Source organism: Callorhinus ursinus, unplaced genomic scaffold (assembly GCF_003265705.2).
Source record: "Callorhinus ursinus isolate GAN/ISIS: 27379988/994484 unplaced genomic scaffold, GSC_fseal_2.0 scaffold14, whole genome shotgun sequence".
Lineage (NCBI taxonomy): Eukaryota > Metazoa > Chordata > Mammalia > Carnivora > Otariidae > Callorhinus > Callorhinus ursinus.
In genome coordinates, this window is record NW_027397076.1 from 25,327,484 (window position 1) to 25,353,435 (window position 25,952).

General features: G+C 34.2%; 1 protein-coding gene across 19 annotated transcripts in view; it reads left to right on the plus strand.

Annotated features, from left to right (window-relative positions):
• PPFIA2 (PTPRF interacting protein alpha 2) overlaps nt 1-25,952 on the plus strand; it is a 467,388-nt gene that overhangs the window by 80,979 nt on the left and 360,457 nt on the right. For 14 of the 19 annotated variants that reach the window (XM_073900584.1, XM_073900585.1, XM_073900588.1 and 11 more), the window contains one exon: nt 4,947-5,000. The exons of the other annotated variants lie outside the window; for them this stretch is intronic. In XM_073900584.1, the coding sequence (XP_073756685.1) occupies nt 4,947-5,000 (54 nt within the window). The remainder of the gene's footprint in view (nt 1-4,946; nt 5,001-25,952) is intronic. 19 annotated transcript variants of the gene reach the window in all.

Sequence of the window (25,952 nt, forward strand, 5' to 3'; positions counted from 1 at the left end):
TCTTTAGGTATAAAAATAAGGATACAGCAACAGCCCTGAGGGAGATTTCAATCCCAATATCCTCTTTTTTCCCCCACCTCCATGCAGGGGAAACAAGACTTAAACATCAAACTTAATGACTTACATTGAAAACCACATGATTAATCCCTAAGCTCCATTATTGAAAGTGTCTGTCAAGGGAAAAATTATGTCAACTCTTGGAACAGGGGATCATGGGGAGGAGGCACAGCTGGGCAGCCAACAGCATCAGTGCTGCACAATGTGGAGTTTATTTTAAACCTCTCCTAATGTGGTACCCGAGGTCCAGGCTGCCCTCAAATCTCACTCAGAGCTCTGACACTAATCGCTGCACCTGCGGCTCAACCTTCCCAAGACTTGAGACTTCTGATTCGTGAGCAGCCTTGGCTTACCAAGGAAAGAGCTTTCCTACATTAGAAGAGGCTGCCTTCACACAGCTTGTGTCAAGGACTGGCTAATAACCTCACTTAGCTATTTGACACCTTGAAGAATAAGTGAAACTTCCATTACCTGAAAATTTTTTTAAGAAATAAGGTTGTTGGGGCACCTGGGTGGCTCAGTTGTTAAGCGTCTGCCTTCGGCTCGGGTCATGATCCCAGGGTCCTGGGATCGAGCCCCGCATCAGGCTCCCTGCTCCGTGGGGAAGCCTGCTTCTCCCTCTCCTACTCCCCCTGCTTCTGTTCCCTCTCTCAGTGTGTCTCTCTCTGTCAAATAAATAAAATCTTAAAAAAAAAAAAGAAAGAACGTTGTTTACATGGTTAAGGATCCTGGTTTAGGGGCGCCTGGGTGGCTCAGTCAGTTAAGTGTCTGCCTTTGGCTCAGGTCATGATCCTGGGGTCCTGAGATGGAGCCCCACATGGGGCTCCCTGCTCAGTAGGGAGTCTGCTTCTTCTATTTCTCCCTCTCCCCCTGCTTGTGCTGTGTCTCACTCTCTCTCTCTCAAATAAATGAATAAAGTCTTAGGAAAAAAAGGATATTTTATTTTGTTCTGTGTAGATGATGGCAACACATATAATGGAGGCTGTGTAATACTGGTGGTAAGTAGCGATAATATCTGAGTAGCAGCATGTGGGCAGGTACTAGGTTGACTTGGCATACTTTTATAAATTCAACTGGGAAACAATGAGTCAAATGGATATAAAGACTGTATTACATACACAGCATAAACAGAGTCACCATGGTGTCAGCTCTCTATATTCCTAGGAAGGTTAGGACTAGGTGAGACAAGTAGGGTGCTTAGGGCACAAAATTTGAGGAGTCACTCACTTCTAGGATTGTACAAATGCCAATTCTGTTCTTATAGGACTCTAAAATAAGGTGCCTAAGGGACAAAATTTAAGGAGGGACTCATTGTCAGGATCCTGCATGTGCAGGGTCAGCACTTGTGTGACCCTCAGAATGAATGCGTCCCTAAATTGTATACCCTAGACATGTCATCAGTTGCCTCACCTGACCTGGTCCCTAGTCCCACAGGACGACACTAAATTGGATGGACCAGATGACAGACAACAAGGAGGGAGAGGCACCTGGGGAGGAGCCAATCCCATAGTGCACCTCAGCAGTTTTACTGCCTGCCGATGGATCTAAGGTGGGGAAGAGTAAAGTGGAAAGTTCCATGCCTCACTGGTGCCAGAGAGGTGAATGAGAAGCAGCTGTATGGAAGCTCTTTATATGACTGCCTACCTTGTTCTGTTCTCAGGAGGCTGACAGAATATTCCACCAAGACATAGGCCAACCTACTGTTTAGCTCTGCCTATATTGTCCATGTGGGTATGTTCAAGGTAACCAGAATGCCATGGTAAAGCTATTCCCGTACAACTGGTATTAAAAAACACGTTTGCAGTCATACAAATATATTTTGTAATACCACTTCTAATAGCTATATGACATTGGGTAAATTATGTAAACTTTTTAACTTCTTAAGTGAGAAAAGAAATAGGTACTCTGTAAGGCTGTAATGTTAATGTTTATAAGGCATTTACATGGTACATAGTAAGTGTTGAAAGAGTAGATATTTTGTTAGATCTAAATGAACTATTAAATCTAAATGAACATGGTACATAATATAGTTAAATTCTGTAACTAGTTTAAAAACATCAGTTTGTTTTGAATGTTTAGTCAAACATTATTATAATAGTCAGCCAACAAACTTTCTAGGAGATGAGTGTTTTTACTTTTTGATGTATTTTTGTTGTTATCTGTATAAAAAGATATCTAAATAACAAGATAGATGGATTTGTTAAGGATTTCAGTTATATTTGGCAGACAAAATATTCAATAGCCATCAAAAAATGACTCACTTTTAGTTATGTGCAGTGTTCCTCAAAAGATTTATTTATTTCACCTATTAATTTCACAACATAAATGCATTCATGCACACTTATGCTCATTATTCACACCCGAAAGGTTTATTTTTGCATCAAGTGATAGATAAGCTGTGTTTAATTTGGGCATTCGTCCAAGTAGGACACTTTTTTTCAACTTATACTCAAAATAGCGTATAAGCTCAAAAAATCATTTTTCATTTATTTTATTTTTTTAAAGATTTTATTTATTTGTTTAAGAGAGAGAGAGAATGAGAGAGAGCACGAGAGGGAAGAGGGTCAGAGGGAGAAGCAGACTCCCTGCTGAGCAGGGAGCCCGAGATGCGGGACTCGATCCCGGGACTCCAGGATCATGACCTAAGCCGAAGGCAGTCGCTTAACCAACTGAGCCACCCAGGGGCCCAATCATTTTTCATTTAAATGAATAATCAGAATAAGAAGATATATCTGTACTCTGTTTAGAGCCATGAATTCCTAGTTTGCTTTAATTCAACATGTTAAAAATCATGAATCTCAATGCCTTTTGCATTCATCTTCTAAATTCTTTTGCTTTGTTTTTCTCAAGACGATAACTGTCATGAAAGGCTTAAAATTTTAGGAATCTGAGAAATGATTCAGTTTACCTAAGATAGCAATAAATCTTCATATCTATGAAAGTAAGAAATCTTTATGATATAACTTTAAAAAATGCATTAAATAAATGGCTAAAGTGCTTTTAATCTGAATCGGTTTCTATGTTATCTCTCTAATAATGACATCAGAGTGTTTCTCTTTAATGTACTTTATATGTCTTTATATTTAGAAAGGCATGTATTAATTTAAAATGTACTTAAAATCATTTTCTTTCATTTTAAATGTACTTGGAAATCACTTTTCCTATGAATAGAACTTTGTTTTTTGTCATGGTCATAACAGGTATATTTTCAAACAGTGCAGTGATTATGCTTTATTTTCTGTTGATCTAGTATTTTAGCCACTTTACTACCTAATGTTGTCAGTTCATTCCATGAAATTCTAAAACAGGTTTAAAAATTATACTTTTATCTTTGGATTAGAAAATGCTTGTCAGCTTATAAATATGTTTCCCACTTTAGTTTTATTATGTAAGGACATAAGGTTACTTAGATGATTTAATAGGAATGTTAAAGGATCTTGCTGTTTTGAGAGCCGGAAACTTATCTTAAATTTGCAGGTAGGGAGAACATCTGGTTTCAAATGTTACTCAAATGATAGAATCATGGACTTGGACCCTACCATTATATCTTCCCAAATCCATATTACCTTAATTTTCCATAAGACTTCTGTCTCATTGGAAGCAATTTTTATAAGCCTATTTTGGAGCTAGAGTGAGGAAGAGGAAGTTCTTCAAAGGGATGCTGAGTAGGGAAAAACATTATGTACAATATGTTTGTTCCAGTGAAGACAACAATTTTCTTGGCAAGTATTCCTTGTGGTTGCCGTGTCATTTATGGTCCTTGATAAAATAGGCATACGGAAATTCATCACCCATTGAGTTCTTGCTCAAAGTCAGCTTCTTCTGATGGAAACTTTTCATCACATCATTCCTTCCTTCTCCCCTGTCCTGCTGTTTATGTTGCCTCCACATGCTCATTTCAGCCGCATGTATTTTGTTAAGATTCCCTATTTTTGAGATACCAGGGAAATAATGATGTGATTAAGTCCCAAATGAATTTGTAGCATAACTCTTCTTAATGATATAAAGGTATTGGTTGTTTCTCTGATCATAGGCATTTAATTTTCTCTTCCTTCAGTCTTGACTCAGTGATCTTCCATCTTTGATTTCTTACTGCAACTGTATTTCCTGGGTTCCTCATCCCTATCCTTTCAAAAAGATTCAAACAGATAAGTGACTGGGGTCACAAGAAAAAAACTTTTTGTCAAGAAGTGTAACTCTTCAGTGTAGCCCCAAACTCCTCCAGCAGCCATTGAGCAGACAGTTTTGGCTACGCTGTATGTGTACCTGTAAATTGGGCATATGCTCTCTAGTTTGTCACAGCATCACCCATTTCTCCGTGTATGATACTTTTGACAATTATCATTATGCAGGCATGATCTTCTGTAGTTACTGACTGAAGATTAGAAATAACCTTGTAAAAGAATAGCTAATCTATCCATATCTATTTATATTTTTATCTTTTAAGTCCAGTAATAGAGTGGACTACAGATAATTAAAATTTTTATAGGGCAAGCATTTTCCATGGGATTTATATTCTTGCAAATAATATGTTAAATTGCAGTTTTATTAAAATTTCTTTTTTCTGTTATGTCCTCACTTTGACTCCCTAGGGAACAAAACTGCCTTCCTACCTAGAGTGATTTTTTTTTTTGCATATTTCAAGATTAGTCTGTTTACATTTTATTCTTTTTACGGTTTCCACAGAATTAGAGAAAATATCTAGATTTTTAGATACAGGCTATTTGTATAGTGTTACAGTGTGCAAGATTGTCTGAAAATAAAACAAAGAAAACAAATGTAGCTATGTGCCCTAACTTTGTAGCTAAAGAAAATATGACACTATGGGACTGGGAAATTCTCCATGCTGTTGAGTGGCATTTTACAATCAACACCTCTCCCCTTTTCAGGATATCGAATCCCTAACAGGAGGGCTGACTGGTTCTAAGGGGGCTGATCCGCCGGTAAGTTAGATTCTTCATTAAATTTAACTGTTAACAAATTGAATTATGTACACACCAGATCATCAGACAATTACTTGTATACAATTTTCATATAGCTATCTTTTTCAAATATATAGCTATTTCAATAGTATACACACACACACACACACACACATACACACACACACACTAATATATAGTAATTAATACAAAAGTATGAACTTGATTTGAGATATTGTTTGGTGTTTTAAAAAGTTTTAATATCTCATAAAATTCATCTCTGTGTATTGACTCTAAAAAGAATAAAATCTTCATTAGAATATGTAAATACTTTATGTCCTATGGGCTACACGAAAACTTTTGGAACTCGAGGGTTTACCATTCTAGATATGAATGTATGATATGTGTTGCAATATATTTTCTAGTTACTGAGAAAAATTATTTTATTGGCCCATTTTATCAACATTATTGATCCTTGATATTGCTATTTCTTTTCTACTTTATCCAGGGAGCTTCTGGAAAATTAGAGAAGTGTTCTAAAATTTTAAAGGATTATTGTTTTTAAGCAATAAGAAGAGATTGATAGTCTAGTATTGGAACATCTTAGTTCTTTCTGTGATACCTGCTGTAAAAAATATTGGTTAAGATAACATGTGATTTCATGTTTGAAGTACAAACATGAGTTCATGGTGTATATCTAAAGTAATATGATTCCATCTATTTCAACAGAGAGTCAATGCATAAATTTTTATCACTGTTTGCTTTTCACTTAGCACTGTGAGGTTTAATGCTGAACATACAGAACCCAGTGTTATCAATTTTAGTTATACTTCACCGAGGTATCTAGGTGAAGTTCATAATCACATTAAAACATCAGTGAGATGTTAAACAGATAACTTTCAATGGCACCTCTTTCTCTCCTGTCTCCCTTCGATATCTCATGATGTTGTCTAATCATCAAATTGCTCCTAAAGTAGGCTAAACAACGTATTTTAGCCTTTTCCCTTCCTTTTATTTTCATTGTCTGAATTTATGTGGGAAAAAATGTATTGTCTTCAGATAGCTGCTTATATTTAGTCCCTGAACCTATTACATTACAGCTCAAGGCAAGATGAAATGTAAGTCAACCAGCCAGGATATTGTGACAGGATTTACAGCCAGTCTTATATTTAAGTAGTGTAGGTGACTGTTTATGTGATATAATCTTACTCTCCTGCCTGGCATGGTGTTTGTACATAGCACTCAACTTTTATTAGAAGAGTAAATCCGTTTCCTTCAAAATCCCACCTCACCTGTCCACTGATTCCTAAAAGAATTCTACGATTAAGATCAATTGATTTTAAAAGGATTTGTCCCTGGTTCAAATAAAAAATTAACTCACTGATATGAGGAATTTGAGAAATAAAACAGAGGATCATAGGGGAAGGGAGGGAAAAAAGAAACAAGATGAAACCAGAGAGGGAGCCATAAGAGACTCTTAATCTCAGGAAACTGAGGGTTGCTGGAGTGGTGGGTGTTGGGAGGGATGGGGTGGCTGGGTGATGGACACTGGGGAGGGTATGTGCTATGGTGAGCACTGTGAATAGTGTAAGACTGATGAATCACAGACCTGTACCCCTGAAACAAATAATAATTCTATCTTAATAAAAATAAATAAGTAAAATAAAAAAATTAAATACCTCTCTTCTGCAAGGGTGATAAAAATCTTATTCATGATTTCTGTGTTAAAATAAGTTAATCATATCCTTTCAAGAAAACATTTTCCAAATATGGAAGATTGAGTGGGTATAAAAATCTAGTTGTTGAAAGAAGCTTCTTGAAAGGAAAAAAGATCACAGAAAGGAAAGATGGTGTACAGAAGGCAAGCTTCATCAACTTCATTCCCAGTAGCTAAAAGTGAAGTGTGTGTGTGTGTGTGTGTGTGTGTGTGTGTGTGTGTGTGTGTGTGTAGTTTATAATACTGTGAAATAGAGATTCTCTCTTGGCCATGACCTACCATGATGTTGGATATTTTATACTGCTGCTTACATTTTCTAAAATCCAGACTGTGCTTATTTTTTACCGTTTCGTGGAGTGGGAAACATGCAAATTGCAGAGTACATGAGCTTAGGCAATCTAATTAGGGGTTAACAGTACACATAAATTTAGTACTCCCCATTGTTAAAGAGCTATCTAGAACATATTACTTGAGAAACTATAATAAAATCATTTCTTAGTCCCATATAAAGCTTATAGAAAGCAGTCTAAGTAGCAGTGAAATGATAATAGGATCTAGTGTTACTTCAGATACTTAAGAATAAGACTTTGAATGAAGCTATTGTTGTTGGCCCTAAGTTAGAAAACTGAAAGTAGATTACATTAATTATAACCTAAATCCATTTGAAGTTGTTTATAATTTTTCCTTTCTTTAAAAAATATCTTTATGATAGATCATCTAAATACTATTGTCCATTTCTACAATTAGGTCTTCTGTATAAGTGTTTACAGTATATTACTAAAACTGTTCTATGATGAAATTTTTATTAGTAAGAAATTCAAGGTCCTATATATTTCCCCCTCATTATACAGAATATATAAGGTGCTAAAGGAATGGCATATCTTACAATGCCACCACAATGATGCATAGCTGTGAAATAATTTCTTTACCAGTATAACAGAAATCTCAGGGATGTAAATGGTATATTTAACAAATGCATTTTTTTTTCCTGTGGTTACATGTGTGTTATTTCTGAAGCATGAGAAAAAAGTGAAGTTTATATTATTTTAAATGTACAAGAAGTTGTATACATTTGCAAATGTCATTATAGATAAATTTGTATACCTGGTAAGAATAAATTTGAGGAACTCCAAGAATATAATTTACGTTAATATTTTTAACAATAAATATTAGCTAGTTTTTTTGAAAACTCAAGTAGTCTCATTTTCAGTACTAATCGTGAATGGTAGAATCATTCGTTCATGATTTTCAGGGGCAATTTCAAGTTTTATGATGGCTTTCTTCATCTGAAAAGGATTACAAGAAGGATTTTTTCTTTTTTTTTTTAAAGATTTTATTTATTTATTCATGAGAGACAGAGACAGAGAGAGAGAGAGAGAGAGAGGCAGAGGGAGAAGCAGACTCCCCGCTGAGCCGAGAGCCCGATGTGGGACTCGATTCCAGGACCCTGGGATCATGACCTGAGCCGAAGGCAGACGCTTAACCATCTGACCACCCAGGCGCCCAAGAAGGATTTTTTTTTAATTCAGAAACTGAAAATTAATTGGTTCAGTAGATAGAATTTATAGATTTTTCTAAATCATAGTCATCTTAGAAAAAACCTTTCTGTCATTTAGAAATATTATCAGTTTAATATTGCCTTACAACTGCCTTTGAAAAATTATATCAGACATAGTCTACATTTAGCATGTTTTTCATTCAGAAAAATTGGATCACAAGTTAACATCCAGTGTAAAATCAGCATATATTTACATATAAAAATAAAGTGAAAGAAAAGAATTAAAATCTAAAGGGTAAAAATATCATTAAGTTAAATTAGTGCTTTTTTATATACCATTTGCCATAGTGGTTTTTTTTTCTTGTTTTTATTTAAATTCCAATTAACATACAGTGTTATATTAGTCTCAAGTGTATAATATAATGATTCCACACTTCCATACAATACTGATGCTTACAGCAAGTACACTTCTTAACCCCCATCACCTATTTAATCCATCCCCCCACCCACCTTCCCTCTGGTAACCATCAGTTTGTTTTCTATAGTTAAGAGTCTGTTTCTTGGTTTGCCTCTTTCTTTTTCCCTTTGCTCATTTGTTTTGTTTCTTAAATTCTACATATGAGTGAAATCATACGGTATTTGTCTTTCTCTGACTGACTTATTTTGCTTAGCATAATACTTTCTAGCTCCATCCATGTCATTACAAATGGCAAGATTTCATTATTCTTTATGGCTTAGTAATATTCCTGTGTGTGTGTCCCACATCTTTATCCCTTCATCAGTAGATGGACACTTGGACTGTTTCCATAATTTGGTTATTGTAGATACTGCTGCTATAAACATCAGGAAGTATATGGCAATACAGGTCTACTTTAAGAAGCAAGAAATATCTCAAACAATTTAACATTACACCTAAAAAAGCTAGAAAAGAAACAACAAATGAAGCCTAAAGCTAGAAGAAGGAAGGAAATAATAAAGATTAGAGCAGAAATAAATGACATAGAAACTAAAAAAATAGAACAGATCAATGAAACTAGGAACTGGTTCTTTGAAAATATTAATAAAATTGATAAACCTCTAGCCCGGCTTACTAAAAAGAAAAAGGAACCAAATAAAAGCACAAATGAGAGAGGAGAAATAACAACCAATACCATAGAAATACAAACAGTCATAAGAAAATATTATGAAAAACTAAATGTCAACAAATTGGACAACCCAGAAGAAATGGATAAATTCCTAGAAACATATAAACTACCAAAACTGAAAAGGAAGAAATAGAAAACTTGAACAGACCAGTAAGCAGCAATGAAATTGACTCAGTAATAAAAAATCTACCAATAAACAAAAGTCCAGGTCCAGATGGCTTCCCAGGAAAATTCTACTAAGCATATAAAGAAGAATTAATACCTATTCTCAAACTATTCCAAAAAAGAAATAGAAGGAAAACTTCCAAACTCATTCTATGAGGCAACATTACCCTGATACCAAAACCAGATAAAAACTCCACTAAAAAAGAGAACTACAGGCCAATATCCCTGATGAACATGGATGCAAAAATTCTCAATAAAATACTAGCAAACCGAATCCAAGAATGCATTAAAAAAATCATTCACCACAATCAAGTGAGATTTATTCCTGGGTTGCAAGGGTGGTTCAATATTTGCAAGTCAATCGTGATACACATTAATAAAAGAAAGGATGAGAACCATATGATCGTTTCAATAGATGCAGATAAAGCATCTGTCAAAGTACAACATCCATTCATGGTGTTTTAAATTTTTAAAATAATAATATTAAAATGTAAAAAACTGGTAACCTCAAGGTATCAGGGGTGTCCCAGGATCAGTTTTGAGCCAACATTTAGGAAGGCCAGGATAAGGTCTAAACAACAATAGCTTCAGATGGCCAAGAGGATTCTGGATACTAAAGACTGGGGCACAAAGCATAAACACTCCCAGTGAGATGTGCTAGCTGCACTTGGTATCTGGAGAGCTGTGGGTTTGTAGGTCTGTCAAGTCTTGAGTCCATGGAGCCAGGATTTGTCCCAGACTGTGGGCCAGTTCTAAATCTATCGCTGGAATTTAGTAGCTCAGCTTAGCCACAGAACTTAAGTTTAACGACAGTAGACCCATGCAGACTAAAATACACAGTGAGGAAGGTTCTTTGTAATTTGGTTTAAGAAATGTCTGAGTATTAATTGGTTTTTTTCTTAATCATTTCTGATTCTTTTTAAGAGTCAGCATGGACAAAATTTAACAGAGTAATGTGGGACAAACTCTAGACCACATGAAACACATTTCTGAACCTACTTCAGTGTAACATACACATTGGTTCAATGTGGAAGTGTCATGCTATTTCAGAGTGCTGTTAGTGTTTGAATGAAGTCTACCTCATTTGCCTCATCCAGAACTTACAGCAGTAATGTCACTGGCACTATGCAGCTTCTTCCCTGTTTCTCTTTCTGTTTGTTACCTTGAAGTAATAAGATCTATAAATGTGCTTCTTACAGAACTTAGTGCTTTTAATAGTTCTGTTTTCTTTATCCGAATGCTAATGGTTCTCTTTACTTCTAAAGTGTGGTGAATAAGTGAATACTCCTCTAATCCACATCCTTGGGTTTGTTATGTACACTGTCCTGAACATTCTCTAGCTCTATTAATTTTTTCCCCATTGAGGAACCAGAGTGTACATTCCATATTTTTGTACTTTCTGTTCTCATTTTTATGTCTTCTTGATGATTCTTAGCAATTTGGGTAAACACCCTGCAGAATTTGAAACAAGTTTATTTTCCTGAGGGTGCTGTTTAGACCAGATTATATATTTTTCAAATTGTAAATGGTCTTAAAATTTAGAAGTCTTCAAAACCAATTTTAATTTGATTATTCAAAAAATGCCAATGTTCTACTTATTTGCTATAAAAGATAAGGGAATAAAAAAATGCAAATCTGCATTGTGATCTAATATAATTTCTTTCAACCTAGACTTTATATTGTGTATTACATACTTTGATTCTTCTATTTGTTTATTTAAAATTCAGTGTATATTTGAGTGTACACTATGTGCTAGACATTTGTTTAGGTTTTGGAAATACAGGGATACAAAATACACAGTTTCTTATTTCAGAATCTTGCAATATAGTGGAGTAGTCAGGTTGGTAAAAATAATTACAATGTAAAATAAACACAGCATGAGATGAAAATAAGAAAGAGAATCCATATAATCCAATTGTTGGGAATGAAAGGGGCTAGAGAATCAAAGAAGGTGAATAGAAGAAAGTACTGTCTAACTTGATAATTGTAGGATAAGTTGAAGTTTGCCAAGTGAGGAAAGCGGGGCATGGCATTTTAAGCAGAGGAAACAGTGTGTGCATAGGTCAAAAAATGAGAAAATAACTTACTGTGGCTAGAATAAGCTGGAGTGTGGGAGGTTGTGGTAAAGAGAGAAGGCTAGGTTAGGCCAGGGCAAGAACACGAGAAATTTCATGGAAGGAATTTGTTCTCTATACTAAGAATGAGGAACCATTAAAGTCTTTAAACAGGAGATCATTTAATCAGCTCTCTCCTTTAGAAGGCTTTTCTTTTTCTTTTGACTCTACTTGGAGAGTGATTTAGATAATAGTCTAAAGCAAGGAGACAAGTGAAAGGCTCTTGTGGTCATCCAAAAGAAAGATAAGAAAAATGGTAATTGCAACCTGTGTGTGTAGGTATATGTCTACCCCACTGAATTATAAAACTAGTCGAGGGCAGTATCTCAGGAGAACATCAACATTTTGAGTAACACACTGAATGATTAATATGAACCTGTAGAGTGACAGTGAGAATGGAGAAGAATGGACTGATTGATGAGATAATAAGAACATAGTGAATACTCAGGAATAAGGGATTGTTTAGAGGGAAGAGAATGAGACTTACTGAGAAGTCAAGGCTGACTTTTGAACTTTCTGGTTTGGAAACTGAGTGGATGAAAGTTCCATACACAGAGACAAAAATCTCATGAGGTAGAGCACTTTTGAGTGGGGATGATGAGTTCAGTTTTGGACACATTAAGTTGAGCTGACCAAACTGGGAATATATGAGTGATTTTGGAATCAGTGAGGTGAGATCTCATTTATAGCCATCGATTTGGACATGTAGGATCGTTAGTAATTGAAGCCATTGGAGTTGATGATGTCATCTCCAAAAATTATATTCCAAGTGAGAAGATAAGAGAGCTCATAATAAATAAAGAAGTGGGAGGGAATAATAGCCAATATAGGATATGAGGTTGAGTGTGTTGAAACAGATGGAAAGCACATAAAAAGGGAGAAGAATTTACTGAGGAAAGAGAAATTAATTGATAGAGCAGAAGATGAGGAGAAAAGGATGGACTCCAGGGCATGTTCTAGAGAAAGGGCAGTGTGTCTTCAAATATGAAATAAGTGAGAAAGAAAGGATTCTTTTTAGAAATGGAGGTCTAAAGAAATTGAAAGTGTCCATTTAATGGTTTTATTTTCCTCACAAAGTATAAAGGAACTAATTAGCTGATAGTAGCAGGAGAGATGATGGGATGAGCTATCTCAGGAATATAGAGATGCTTTATCTATTATGGATTATGCGTGAACTATGTAAACCACAGATGGAATACTGGAAAGTGTTAGAGGTCCACTTGTGGTTGTGGGCAGTGAATTTGTAGTGGTTATGTGACTCAAAGGTGTGTTTGCTTTTACCTCCAGCAGTGTTCTGTAGCTCAGGTATGGGAGGGGGGAATGACCACAACCATTTTAATTTCAGGTTGTTCTGCGAGACCATTGCTATGGAAGGCCAATTGGGCAAGATAATTGAGAATATTAGCAAAAATCCCAGAGTCTAAGCTGAATCAGAATTGTAGTGAAGATAGGAAAGGATTGATAAAACAGAGGATTCAAAGTTCTCAATAAACTTGAAAAACAGGTGCAGTGGATATGAGAAGAAGGATAGAAGGTTATGGTGAGAGAGTAAGATGCTTGATTTAAGCATTTCAGGACCAAAACATTTCTAGGTGCTAATAAGATCCCGATTGAGGTTGTGGGAATGGGTAAAGTACAGAGGGAATGAAGCGCACTGAACTGATGACACCAAGAAACTGAGAGACAAATTTTGGATGGATCATTTCTGTGGGTCCGGCAATCTTTCCTGCTACATTCATTCCCTTGATAATCCCAACCTGTTTTACAGTTTAAATGCCGTCTAGACTCTAATAACTGCATCTGTAGGCTGGATCACTTCCCTGAATTTTGGACTTGTGCATCCAGCATATCCACTTATACATTCAAAAAAGGAATTTAAAGTATAACAAGTTAACAAACTGAGCTTCTCATCTTCACTGTCATTTTACAAGTTTCTTGCAGTTTTCCTCATATCATTTCATGGCTACTGTTTAAAAAAAATCAAGACCCAGAGTCATTTTATAGGTTCTACCTTCATAATTTATCTAGAATCCAAACAATTCTTGCTAACCCGACAAAACTACCAGCCTGGTCAAAGCTACCATCCTTTCTCACATGCACATGCTCAGTGAAACAAGCAGGATAAGTTTCTTAAAAGTCAAATCATGTCACATCTAGGCTTACATCATTGTCAGCTTCCCATCAGAATAAAATTCCCAAAGCCAATGGAGTAGTTTCTAAGACCCTTCAAGACTTCTCTCATTACAGTACCTCTAGGAACTCCTCTACCTTTTTATTTTTCCATATCTCATTCCATTTCAGTTGTACTAAAAATGTGCTACCCTTTACCCAGGCAAGCACTTGCTATTATTATTCCTTCTGCTTGGCATGTTCTCTCCTGATATATCCCCATGGCTTACTCCCTCATTTTCTTTAGGTTTCTGTTAAAATGCTGTTTTAACAGAGAGGTCATCCATGAGCACCCAATATTCTTTTCTTGCCCCTATGTGTTTATTGTTTGTGTTCTTCTACTAGAATATAAACTCTGTATGGTAAGGGTCTTTGCCTCTTTTGATCACTATTATAACCAAATATCTAGAAATAAAAACCTGTTATATGAGTTCCCCAATACATATTTGCTGAATGAATGAATGAGAACAATACATTTTAAGCACATGATTTATATGATTACATTTGTGTGCTTAAAATGATAACTAGAATACTGAATGGAGAAAGAGATTAAGAATGTTACAGTAATTCTGTAGTGAGATTATACCAGTGTACCTGAGACTATGGCAATGGTAGTAAGAATTAAAATAGCAGAGAGTAGGGGTGCCTGGGTGGCTCAGTCGTTAAGCGTCTGCCTTCGGCTCAGGTCATGATCCCAGGGTCCTGGGATCTGGGATCGAGCCCCGCATCGGGCTCCTGCTCGGTGGGAAGCCTGCTTCTCCCTCTCCTGCTACCCTTGCTTGTGTTCCCTCTCTCACTGTGTCTCTCTCTGTCAAATAAATAAATAAAATCTTTAAAAAATAATAATAAAATAAAATAAAATAGCAGGGAGTAAAAACCTTATAAAAGCAATGTTAATAGAACCTTATGGTAGGGAAAGAAATAGGACTCATGGATAAATTCAAATATTGGCCACTGGGAAAAATAACAGCAATATAAAACCAGAAGGATATATTTTGGATACTGTATATCTCATTTTCTTACCTTGCTTAATATCACTATACATAAGCCCATTGAGAGGAGGATTTTTCTCTCTGGCTTACAGCTGCATTTGCAATGCTTTCAACAGAGTGGGCCGTCAGTAAGTATTTAATGAACAGATTAATGAAACAAGAATGATAATGCTAAAGGGTCTTCAGAGGGTGAAACTGTGAACCAGGCATTGGAAACTTCAGTAAATAAGGGAGGCAAAAAAAAAAAAAAAAGGCAGAGTATAAAAGATAAAAATGAAACTTCCATTGTTGATTCAAGATATTACTGAAAGCCCCGAACCATAGTACAATTGGTGATAAATATCCCCAAATTCTATGGAGAAGTGCTAAACATACTCACCAAAGACTTACTAAGTAATAATTACAGTACTATCAGTCCTGCACTGTGAATCATCACCTTGAGCCTAAGAGATGACCAGAAAGGCATCAGCAGAATTTCAACTGTAGGGATTACTACAGGTTTTTACCCTTTGAAAGAGAGAAGGGTGTGCCTCTTCTAAATCAAATGAAGGTGAACCCAAAGCAATGACTCAAAGAAGGAGCCAATGGTATCTCCATGTTTGGATATTTGTTCAGCAGTTAAATCAGCAGGTGCTTCCATGGAATAGATGTAAGAGAGAAATTAATGTGTATCTCTTGGAATATGGGGACATGCATAATCAATGAATTAGATATTTGCTTCCTATCTAAGTCATCAGTCATATAACAAACACTTGGCCTATTTTTTTTCTGTAATCCCTTTTCATATCCCTGCCCTAATCTAGAAGGAAGTCCTATGAAGAAGACAGAAGACAGGTGAAAAAAAATGAATCATTTCCCTCTTCCCAATACAAGTTCCTCAGTCCTAATTTGGAATTTTCAGGGAAACTTTGAGTTGAATAAGAAACTAAAGTTTTGATACAGGGCTTTATTAGAATTTCTTAACCTGAAATAGTCTTAAAATCCAAAATAAAACTTATTCTTATAACTCTAAGTGACCAGAAAGTTATGAATATGCTCAAGCTCAAGCAGTCAGACATGGGAAGGTAATATATGACAAAGCATATTTAATGGCAAGGCTGGGTGAAAAATGAAGTTGGTATTTATTTAGATCTGTTACTTGTATGCAGTTACTCATTTAAATTGAATTCAGCTCATTAAATAAAGTCATTTATATTGTGGAAAGAGAATGTCATTTATAGTTATTAATGACAAGGAATGGTAAAGTGGGGGAGAAATAGTGAAATGGTGTGGGTCTCAAAGTAGAGATTGTTTTGCTTGAGACTGGAGGAGTAATGGATTGGAAATTCTAATGGCTTTCAAGAAAGGTGCCAACTTTACCATCTGAAGTGAGCTAAGAAATTATGAACACAATCATGTTGGTGCTACCCATGAAGTTACATAAATTCATTTCAGTTAAGATAAAGTGATGGTGGTCTCCTTCAACAAAGTGATAAAATACACAGGAAAGACTGTTTACTGTAAAATAGGGGTTTCAGAAGGCACAAAGTTTGAGGGGAAGATAAGACTGCAAAGTAGGATAGAGAAGAGTGAACACAGAACACTACGATAAATGTGCTAGAGAGACTTGGTGACTTAGAAGGGTTAACATTTTGTGTGTCCTACGAAGATGAGAAAGGTTAACTGGTAGGAAAGTTTCCGTAATAATTCATACCAAGTATACATAGAGATGTCACTCAGACTTTAATTTACAAAAAATAAACAAAATTTAAATATATATACAATGTAATATACAAATTACATTTTGTGTAAATCCAAATTTGAATTGTTTTGTAATCCATGGAAAATAACAGAAGATATAGTGATCTAGAATGTCGGCTCTGGAAAGTGGCCTCAATTTGATTTTTGGCTCTGCTTCTTCCTAAGTATGTATGTAATCTTGACCAAGTTACTTACTTCATTGTGCCTCAGTTCCCTGAACTGTATGATGAGGGTAAAAATAAAATCTTTTTCACAGAGTGGTTATATATAATGAGTCACTACACACAGAATATTTCAGATAATACATTGTATGTGCAAATCCTCTGTTAGTGTTCATCACTATAATTGTTATATAAATGAAAGTCTTCATTAAATATTGTGGGATCATTGCAAAGAACTGACTTAGATTGTATGCTATATTTTAACTGGAGAAGGAAAAGCAATAGTCTATGTAAATTAATTTTAAATCAATTTAACCCAATAATTTGATGAACCACAAAGGACATTCTCCATAGAAGGTGGGTATATACCAGGGTGGATAGGAAATAGGAAAGAAAGGAATCAACTTCACTCTAATCAATTAATTAATATTTTTTAACTTGTCAGAATGGTTAGTTAAAATATTGATGGCATGAATATGTAGCCAAAATACTGAAAGATCATTCATATGCAGGAATTTTATCATGAGAGTAATGGGATGGTTAGCATATATGGTACCATAATTCCCATGTTATGTTATTTCTTACTCATTAATGTATTACTGATTAGAACTATTTAATCATTTATATTTCAACACAATCAAACTACTTAATTAGAGGGGACATTTGAATGTGGTTTCCTACATTCAAAAGTTTATGTTAAGTGTGAAAGTGAGAAAAGAGATGAATTATAGGCTAACATCTGAAAATTGGGTTTAAAATAATACTGAATGTGGGAAACATTTATGAGATCTTTTGGCATATTGTTTCACTAATGACTAATGTGATAACAAAATATTTTAGAAATGATTTTTCCAGTATAATCATTATTTGAGAAGCTCAGAGTAATGAAACAACTCCTTGTTGGAAATAGTCTTGTTATTTACTGTTAATTTGTAATTATAAGAAAAAAAGTACTTGAGGGGCGCCTGGGTGGCTCAGTCGTTAAGTGTCTGCCTTCGGCTCAGGTCATGGTCCCAGGGTCCTGGGATGGAGCCCCGCATCGGGCTCCCTGCTCCGCAGAAGTCCTGCTTCTCCCTCTCCCACTCCCCCTGCTTGTGTTCCCTCTCTTGCTGTGTCTCTCTCTGTCAAATAAATAAAAAAATCTTAAAAAAAAAAAAAGTACTTGAAAAAATTTTGTGGGGAAACTAATATGTGAATGAAAAAAAACAAGGTAAGTAAAATCAATTAGGAACTTGTATTATTGCAAAGATACATTATTTTCATTAATAACATAAAACATTGAAATGTATATTGATACGTTTTCTGATCATATAAAGTTCAGTATGAATTAATTTACTTATCTTTGCTCCCCAAAATACATATCATAACTTTGTCCAAGAGTAATATAATTTCAACCACATTTATATTTTGTTCTTTTGTACCTGCCTTCTTTTCTTATTCTTTTCTCTATTATTTTTATTATACATAAATGTATTTGTATATATGTGTATATGTATTTAGAGGTAACATATGTAAACATGTATAATATATATAAAACATATATAACATATATTCATATATATTTATATATATATTTCCTCCTACAAAAACCAGAACAGATTTTTTTAGTCTCTTGAGTTTTTGACTAAACAAGAGGCTGGTTTCTAATTAGATTTTTCTTATCTAACACAATAAAGTGAAACTATTTTTATTCTTGTTCAAAGATGCTTATAATTTAGAATGTTTATCTGAAAAGATGGATGAATACAGCTTTATACATATAATTGTTCATTAAAATGTGAAAAATATAAAGTAAAAATAAAGGTTTATTTAGAAAGCATATTTGTAATGCCTCTTGTGTACTTAGTGCTATTCTAGGCACCTTAGAAAAAAATATCAACTCAGTGCAATAGATTTTTGCACTCTAGTTAGCAATTGTTTCTTTTTAAAAACATGATTAATAAGTATAAAAAGGGGTATAGAGATACATAATTTTGTGTTATAGGCAACAATAATGGTAAGTGTGTTTTGGGGCATTTAATTTTTATTTTTTTGGAAGATTGTTTTGAAAGGTAAATGTTGAGCCAGGTCTTAAAGAGCTAATTTGCATTAAATTTTAAAACTTTTATTCTAGATGGAAGGAAATCAAGGGTCTTTCTTTTCCTTTTACCTAAAAGTAGTTCAATTCTATATATGGCTTTAGCAACTAATAAAGCTGGCTGCTGCAACTTGTTTACAGTACATCAGTTTATTTAATTGCCAAAGTTATTTAGAATATGAAATTAAAACTAGTTTTTAGATATCCTTTTCAAAAGTATCTATGCATCATTTTTTTCTAGGAAGCCCCAAGTAACCTCCATGTGCTTCTGTAGCTTAACAGTTAAACACCCGTTCACCCTCAGTGAGATTAGTCTACTGGACGATGCTTGCCTGGCCATTCCAGAAAGTAGTCATGATTGCCCCCCAGCTGCCCTCTAAGAGGAAGGGTCTGATGGGCAATTCCAGCAGAGCCTCAAGTGACAGGACATGCTCAGCTCTGGGGCTGCTGTCTTTGCTTTTCCAAGGATCCCAATAAGGTGATGCTCTATCTCCTTTGGCAACATGAAAAGGAGCTGGAAAAGTTTTCAAAGAATTTACCCCCTTTCCACTTGTGGTATTCATTAAAGATTGGCTGGGTAAGAAACCTCAAAAGTTTTTGCCTAGGATCCTCCCCTTTTCCCACATTGGCCTCCAGAGGATAAGGAGGCAACATTAAGGCTTGCTTGCCTTCTAGCCCTACCCAAGGAACTTGTGTCTCTGTGTGAAGGAACACTTACCTGGAAGGAAAACAACTTGCTCTAGCCACTCCGCTATAACTAGATATTCTTTTTCAAATGCATACAGTCAGGGAAACACGAACCAGCAAAATGTAAATGCTTGAAATTGCATACATATTCTTTTTTTCACTTAATGTTAATTATAACGATGGCAGGCACTTTAAAAAGGAATCTGATTATATATTCATAATAAAGTTGAGATTCTGTAGAATTCTTACTTTCAGTTAAAGTCTGTGTTGGTTTAAGAACACTGTATACTAAGAATATATCCTAAAGATTTTATGATTTTATTTTCCAAGATTAAATTATTTTTCAAAAAGCTTTGAAACTGTTGAAGTATATTTAGAAAATTATAAGTGTTATGGAAAAGTGGGAAATTAAAATACCAGAAATTGAATATTTGACCGAAAGAGTTCACCAAGGTTTTTTGAAAACTTCTAAATCATGTTCTGGCTACATGACAAATTCTGCAGATATTCTTATATTTTACTCATAGAAATCATTTATATTTTTACTGGAGTATGGTGAGAAGTTTTGTGGAAAATCCTGGTTATTCTCTCTACTCTCCCTTCCTTTTACTAACAGATTAAAACTGGTAATCCACATGAATGACTATTTTATCCCTCTGTAGACAGCTCTCTCTTCAAACTTTAAAAAAACAATCTTCCTGCTATGCCTATTTAGAAGCACTGGATTTCATTTCATTTACTTCACCATTCTCTAAAAGAGCAAGAACTTAACTATTATTTTACGTTACAACCAACATCATTATTCTAACTTTTAAATAAAGGTATTTAAGTAATTGCATTAAATTTAAGTGAAAGAAAATGGTAAATTTGAGATAAAGATTGCCTGAATGACTTTTTAAAAAATACAGTTGTTTATAAAAGAAATTTTAAATTTAAGAATAAAGAAAGGTTGAAAATAAAATGATAGAAAAGATATACTGTATAATACTAACTAAAAAAATTCCTATGCAGTTATATAATATCAGAAAATAATCTTTAAGAAAAAAATTATTAAGTGTAAAAAGAGAAATACTTCAACATAAAAATTGATGTACCAGGAAGATAAAAAATTTTTAATTTTTATGCACTTAATAACATACACTTAAAATATAGGAAACAAAAATTAACAGAAATAAGAAGTTTTAAAAAAAACTTCGGTCATGGTGGAACATTTTAATACTTAGTACCTTAAGTGAACAAGAAGATAAAATTTGTAAAAATAATGATAAGTTGAGCAATAGGAAAAACAAGCATGACCTAGTGATATATAGAGAGTTCTGTACTTGATTTCTACAAATTAAGCAAATATGTGTCATAGAGGAAGACTCAACACATTCTAAAGAATTGCATCAGGCTGAATATTTTCTTAAAATAGCAGAATTCAGCTAGAAATTAGTAAAAAAAATGAAATTTTAAAATTGATAAATAGAAAATACTCAAGGTTTTGAAAAATAGGACAAATACTTCTAAGTAATTCATTGGTCAGAGAATTTGAAAATTAAAAATTTTTAAATTCAGTGGTATTGAATACTACATATTGAAACATATAGGAGGCAATTAAAGCCTCACTTAGAAATTTACAGCATTTATATATATTAGAAAAAATAAAGGCTAAAAATTAATGATCTAAGTATTCATTTTGAAGCTAAGGGAAGAGAAGCAAATGAAACTTAAAAATAAGAAAAAATAATGAAGCAAGTAGTAGAAACTAATAAAATAGAGTAGAAATATTTAAAAGAGTATAAACAAAGCTAAAGTTGATTTGTTGAAAAAATTATTAACTGATAACTGATAACTGATGGGTTGGTAAAATACATGAGAAGGTGCAAATGAATTAAATATAGTGAAAGGATTTTTAACACAATTTATGCTTATGAATTTTAAGTTGTTAGATGAAATGAAGAAATTCCTAGGCAAATACACCGTGGCCAATTTAACACAAGAAAAAGGAAATACAAGTAATACTTTTACTATATGAAAGAAACCTTCAAATAAAAATCTCACAAAGAAAACTGCAGGAGCAGATGGTTTCATTAATGGATTGTAGAATCCATTTTAATGAAGGAATTATACCAATTATTAAAAGCTTTAAAAGACATTAAAAAAACCACTTCCCAAGTCGTCTTATGAGTTTTATTAGTTTTCTATTGCTATATAACAAATTACTACAACTTAGAGGCTTAAAGCAACATACTTATTATCTCAATTTCTGTGGGTCAGGAGTTTGGGAATAGCCAAGCTGGGTCTTCTGGTCAGGGTTTAACTGGCTGTGACCAAGGTGTGGGCTAGGTTGCATTTTGATATGGAGTCAGGCTCCCTTTCCAAGTTCACATAATTATTGGTATATATGCCTATATATATATATATATATACACATATATACAAATATATACACATGTATATAAGTACACAAACACACACACACCATGTGTGCATGTATACACATCTATACACATACATATGCAATGATTGGAATGACATCCTATTACCTTTGCCATATTCTGTTTAGTTAGACCTTGCCCATGCTCAAAGGGAGAGGATGAGAGAAGGGATGAACATGGGACCATCTTAGGGTCTGTCTACAACATGAGGCCAGAGGGAAAAATCTTAAAGCAAAGCCTGAAAAATTAACTTAAAATGTTAGCTAATTACATGAAGTAATACATAAAGACATGACATCAGAAACTAGTTGGGTTTGTTCCAGAAATGTAAGGTTATTTTAACTTTTACAATTCAATGAATGTAATTCACCATGTTAATGAATAGGGAAAAATAATATAATCATACACATAGGTATAGACAAAATGTAGATAAAAATTGAGTACTTATTTATAATGATATATTCCTATATTATATAATTATATGATTTAATATATAATGGTTTAATATCATTAAATATTATTATATAATGATTTTTATGATAAAATTTCAACATTCTAAGAATAGAAGTGAATTTTCTTATTCATTAATTCCTCTGTCATTATTTTATTCAAATATTTATTCAGCAACTAATATTCACTAGGAACTCAACTCTTTTCCCTATCCCTGTGCACTCATAGATATCACTCCCTTTAAAATATTGGCAGCTCTAGGGGCACCTGCGTGGCACAGCTGGTTAAGCATCCAACTCTTGATTGCAGCTCAGGTCATGATTCCAGGCTCATGATCTAAGGGTCCTAGGTTGAGACCCATGTTGGGCTCCACAATCAGTGTGGAGTCTGCTTATCCCCCTCCAGACCCCACTGCCCCACCCCCTGCTTGTTCTTCCTCTCTCTCAAAATATGAATAAATAAAATCTTTAAAAATAAAATATTGGCAGTTCACCATATGCATGCACTATACAGAGATCATGCTTACCAAGTACTTACACATCAGAAGTACACACAAAATACTTTACACTTACCAAATTTATATCTGAATTTATTTCTGTTTAATAATTTTTTTCCTCATATCCTTCCTTCTGTATTTCCTTATTATTTAACCAAATATAATAGCTCTTCCAGACCTTTCCATATTTAACAGCTGGAGTTGTGTCCAATTTTCAAGATTCATTTAGTGCAATTACTCCCCTTTTTATAGCTAAATCATACATGTATTTTTTGGCTAATACTTAAATGAATGAAATGAAAATTTTTAAGGAAATGTGACTGGTTTGATTTTTTTAAGTGGAAAGAAGATGGATTATTATGAGTAAGCTATGTAAAATATTATGCTTCCCAGATAATTAGGAATATGAAAAATTTTGCAAAAATGAGTATATTTATGCATACTTAAAACTGACAAACAAAAAAGTACAAAAAATAGCATTATACTCATTAGGTAAATAGATAAGCTGCTCCAGAATGAAGATTTGAAAAGTAGTATCTTCTTTGTTTTGCTATTCTCTGCAAAACTTTAATGCTGTAAACAAATCACCAAAATGCATACATCGCTAGCAATAATTAGAGAAGGGTTTATATTAGTATTCTTTTAAAATATTTATAAATATCTGGAACTTGTTACTTGTAATTATGTTTTGTTTATTTTATGTTTGTTAATATTGGAACTTAATCTCTCAGCCAAAAAAAAAAACAGTTCAAGTATAAAATAGCCTTTACCTGGTACTGTTTTTAGAGGACATCACTAGTATAAAGCAAAAGAGTACAGTTGAGGGGCACCTGGGTGGCTCAGTCTGTTAAGCATCTGCCTTTGGCTCAGGTCGTGATCCCAGCATCCTGGGATCGAGCCCCACATCGGGCTCCCTGCTCCGTGGGGTGCCCCCTCTTTGTCAGCCTCTGCCTCTCTCTGTCTCACATGAATAAATAAATAAAAATCTTTAAGAAAATAAAGAATACAGTTGATATTGTACATTAAGACTCCCTTCCTTCCTTTCCCCTTTAAAATTCTAGTTATGAATCAGTTTCTTTGGGGCCACTAATCAGCTCTTTCGATTGTATGGCAGTCTTGATTTGCTAATCTAAACTAGATGAGGTTGGATGCCATAAGGAAGAAAGGAAGAATGCCATGTTCTTGCCCTTAAGAAATTTATTTCTAAAGTCATCAAGACATTAACTTAAGTTCACATATTTTAATGCTATTCAAACAATTTTAAATATTTATTTGGACATGAAGGAATTCCATTTTCAATATATTATAGTAAGAAAGATTGTTGCAAATACTTGAAAGGAAATTTCGTTTATATTAATGTTGAAGATGTGACAAGAATTCAAATGTATTGCCGAAGTGTAACTATAAAAAATGGAGGTTTTGCTAAAGTGTATGAAGGTTTTATTTAGATATATATATCAATCAGGGTATCTATAGCCACACAACTAACTCTTATTATCTCCTGTCAAGGTTGGATTTATTTATTTATTTATTTTATTTTATTTTTTTTTTTTTAAGATTTTATTTATTTATTTGAGAGAGAGAGAATGAGAGATAGAGAGCACGAGAGGGAAGAGGGTCAGAGGGAGGAGCAGACTCCCTGCCGAGCAGGGAGCCCGATGTGGGACTCGATCCCAGGACTCCGGGATCATGACCTGAGCCGAAGGCAGTCGCTTAACCAACTGAGCCACCCAGGCGCCCTAAGGTTGGATTTAATAGGAATGACTGAGAAGTTGACTTTCCTTCCTTTTCCCTTATGATGCTATTGTCTATGGAAAGCTCATATTTTTGGAAGTAAAAAAATTTAGTTATTTTGTGCTGATCCTATCAGAGGACTCTATAGTACTTAAACTGAAATTAATAGACTGGAAAGTCTGATTTTTAAAAAAATTTTATTTAAATTCAATTTAGTTAACATAGAGTGTATTATTAGTTTCAGGGATAGAATTTAGTGATTCATCATTTGCATATAACATTCGGTGCTCATTATATCAAGTGCCCTCCTTTAATGCCCATCACCCAGTTACCCCTTACTCCCAACCACCTCCCCTCCAGCAACTCTCAGTTTGTTTCCTGTAGTTAAGAGTCTCTTATGATTTGTCTTGCTCTCTGTTTTTATCTTATTTTTCCTTCTCTTCCCCTATGTTCATCTGTTTTGTTTCTTAAATTCCACACATGAGTGAAATCATATGGTATTTGTCTTTCTCTCACTTATTTCACTTAGCATAATACCCTCTAGTTCCATCCATGTCATTGCAAATGGCAAAATTTCATTCTTTTTTATGGCTAATATTCCACTGTATGTATATGTGTGTATTATATATCTCCACAATAACCAAAATATGGAAAGAGCCCAGATGTCCATTTATGAATGAATGGATAAAGAAGATGTGATATATATACACAGTGGAAAGTCTAATTTTTTAGAACTTTAGTTTTTTTTCTGAACAACTCATGTAATACAAAGTGTTATTGCCTTGCACCTTCCCTTTGACTTCTCATTATTTTCTCATAGTTTATCTTTGACACCTGTTTATTTTTTTAATTTTAATTTTATTTTTTTAAGTAATCTCTACACCAATATGGAGCTCAAAGTCATGACCCCAAGATTAAGAATCACATATTCTACCGAGTTAGCCAGCCAGGCACCCCTCTTTGACACCTTTTTAGACTTAAAATTGTTTCTGCTAATTTGCTTTTCCTTCTTCCTTATACTCTTTATTCTTCAGGTGATTTTTAAAAAATTATTTTTAATTCCTTAAATATTGTACTTGTTTCTTTCTAGCTTTGTTTGAGTATATACCATGATAAAGTTAGATAAGAAATGTTCTCATGTTCTTAAGGGGAACCCTCCTATACTATTTGTGGGAATGCAAGATGGCGGAGCCACTCTGGAAAACAGTATGGATGTTCCTCAAAAAGTTGGAAAATAGAGTTACCCTATGACCCAGCAATTGCAATACTGGGTATTTACCCCAAAGATACAAATGTAGTGATCCAAAGGGGCATGTGCACCCAATGTTTATAGCAGCAATGTCCACAATAGCCAAACTGTGGAAAAAGCCTAGATGTCCATCAACAGATGAATGGATAAAGAAGATGT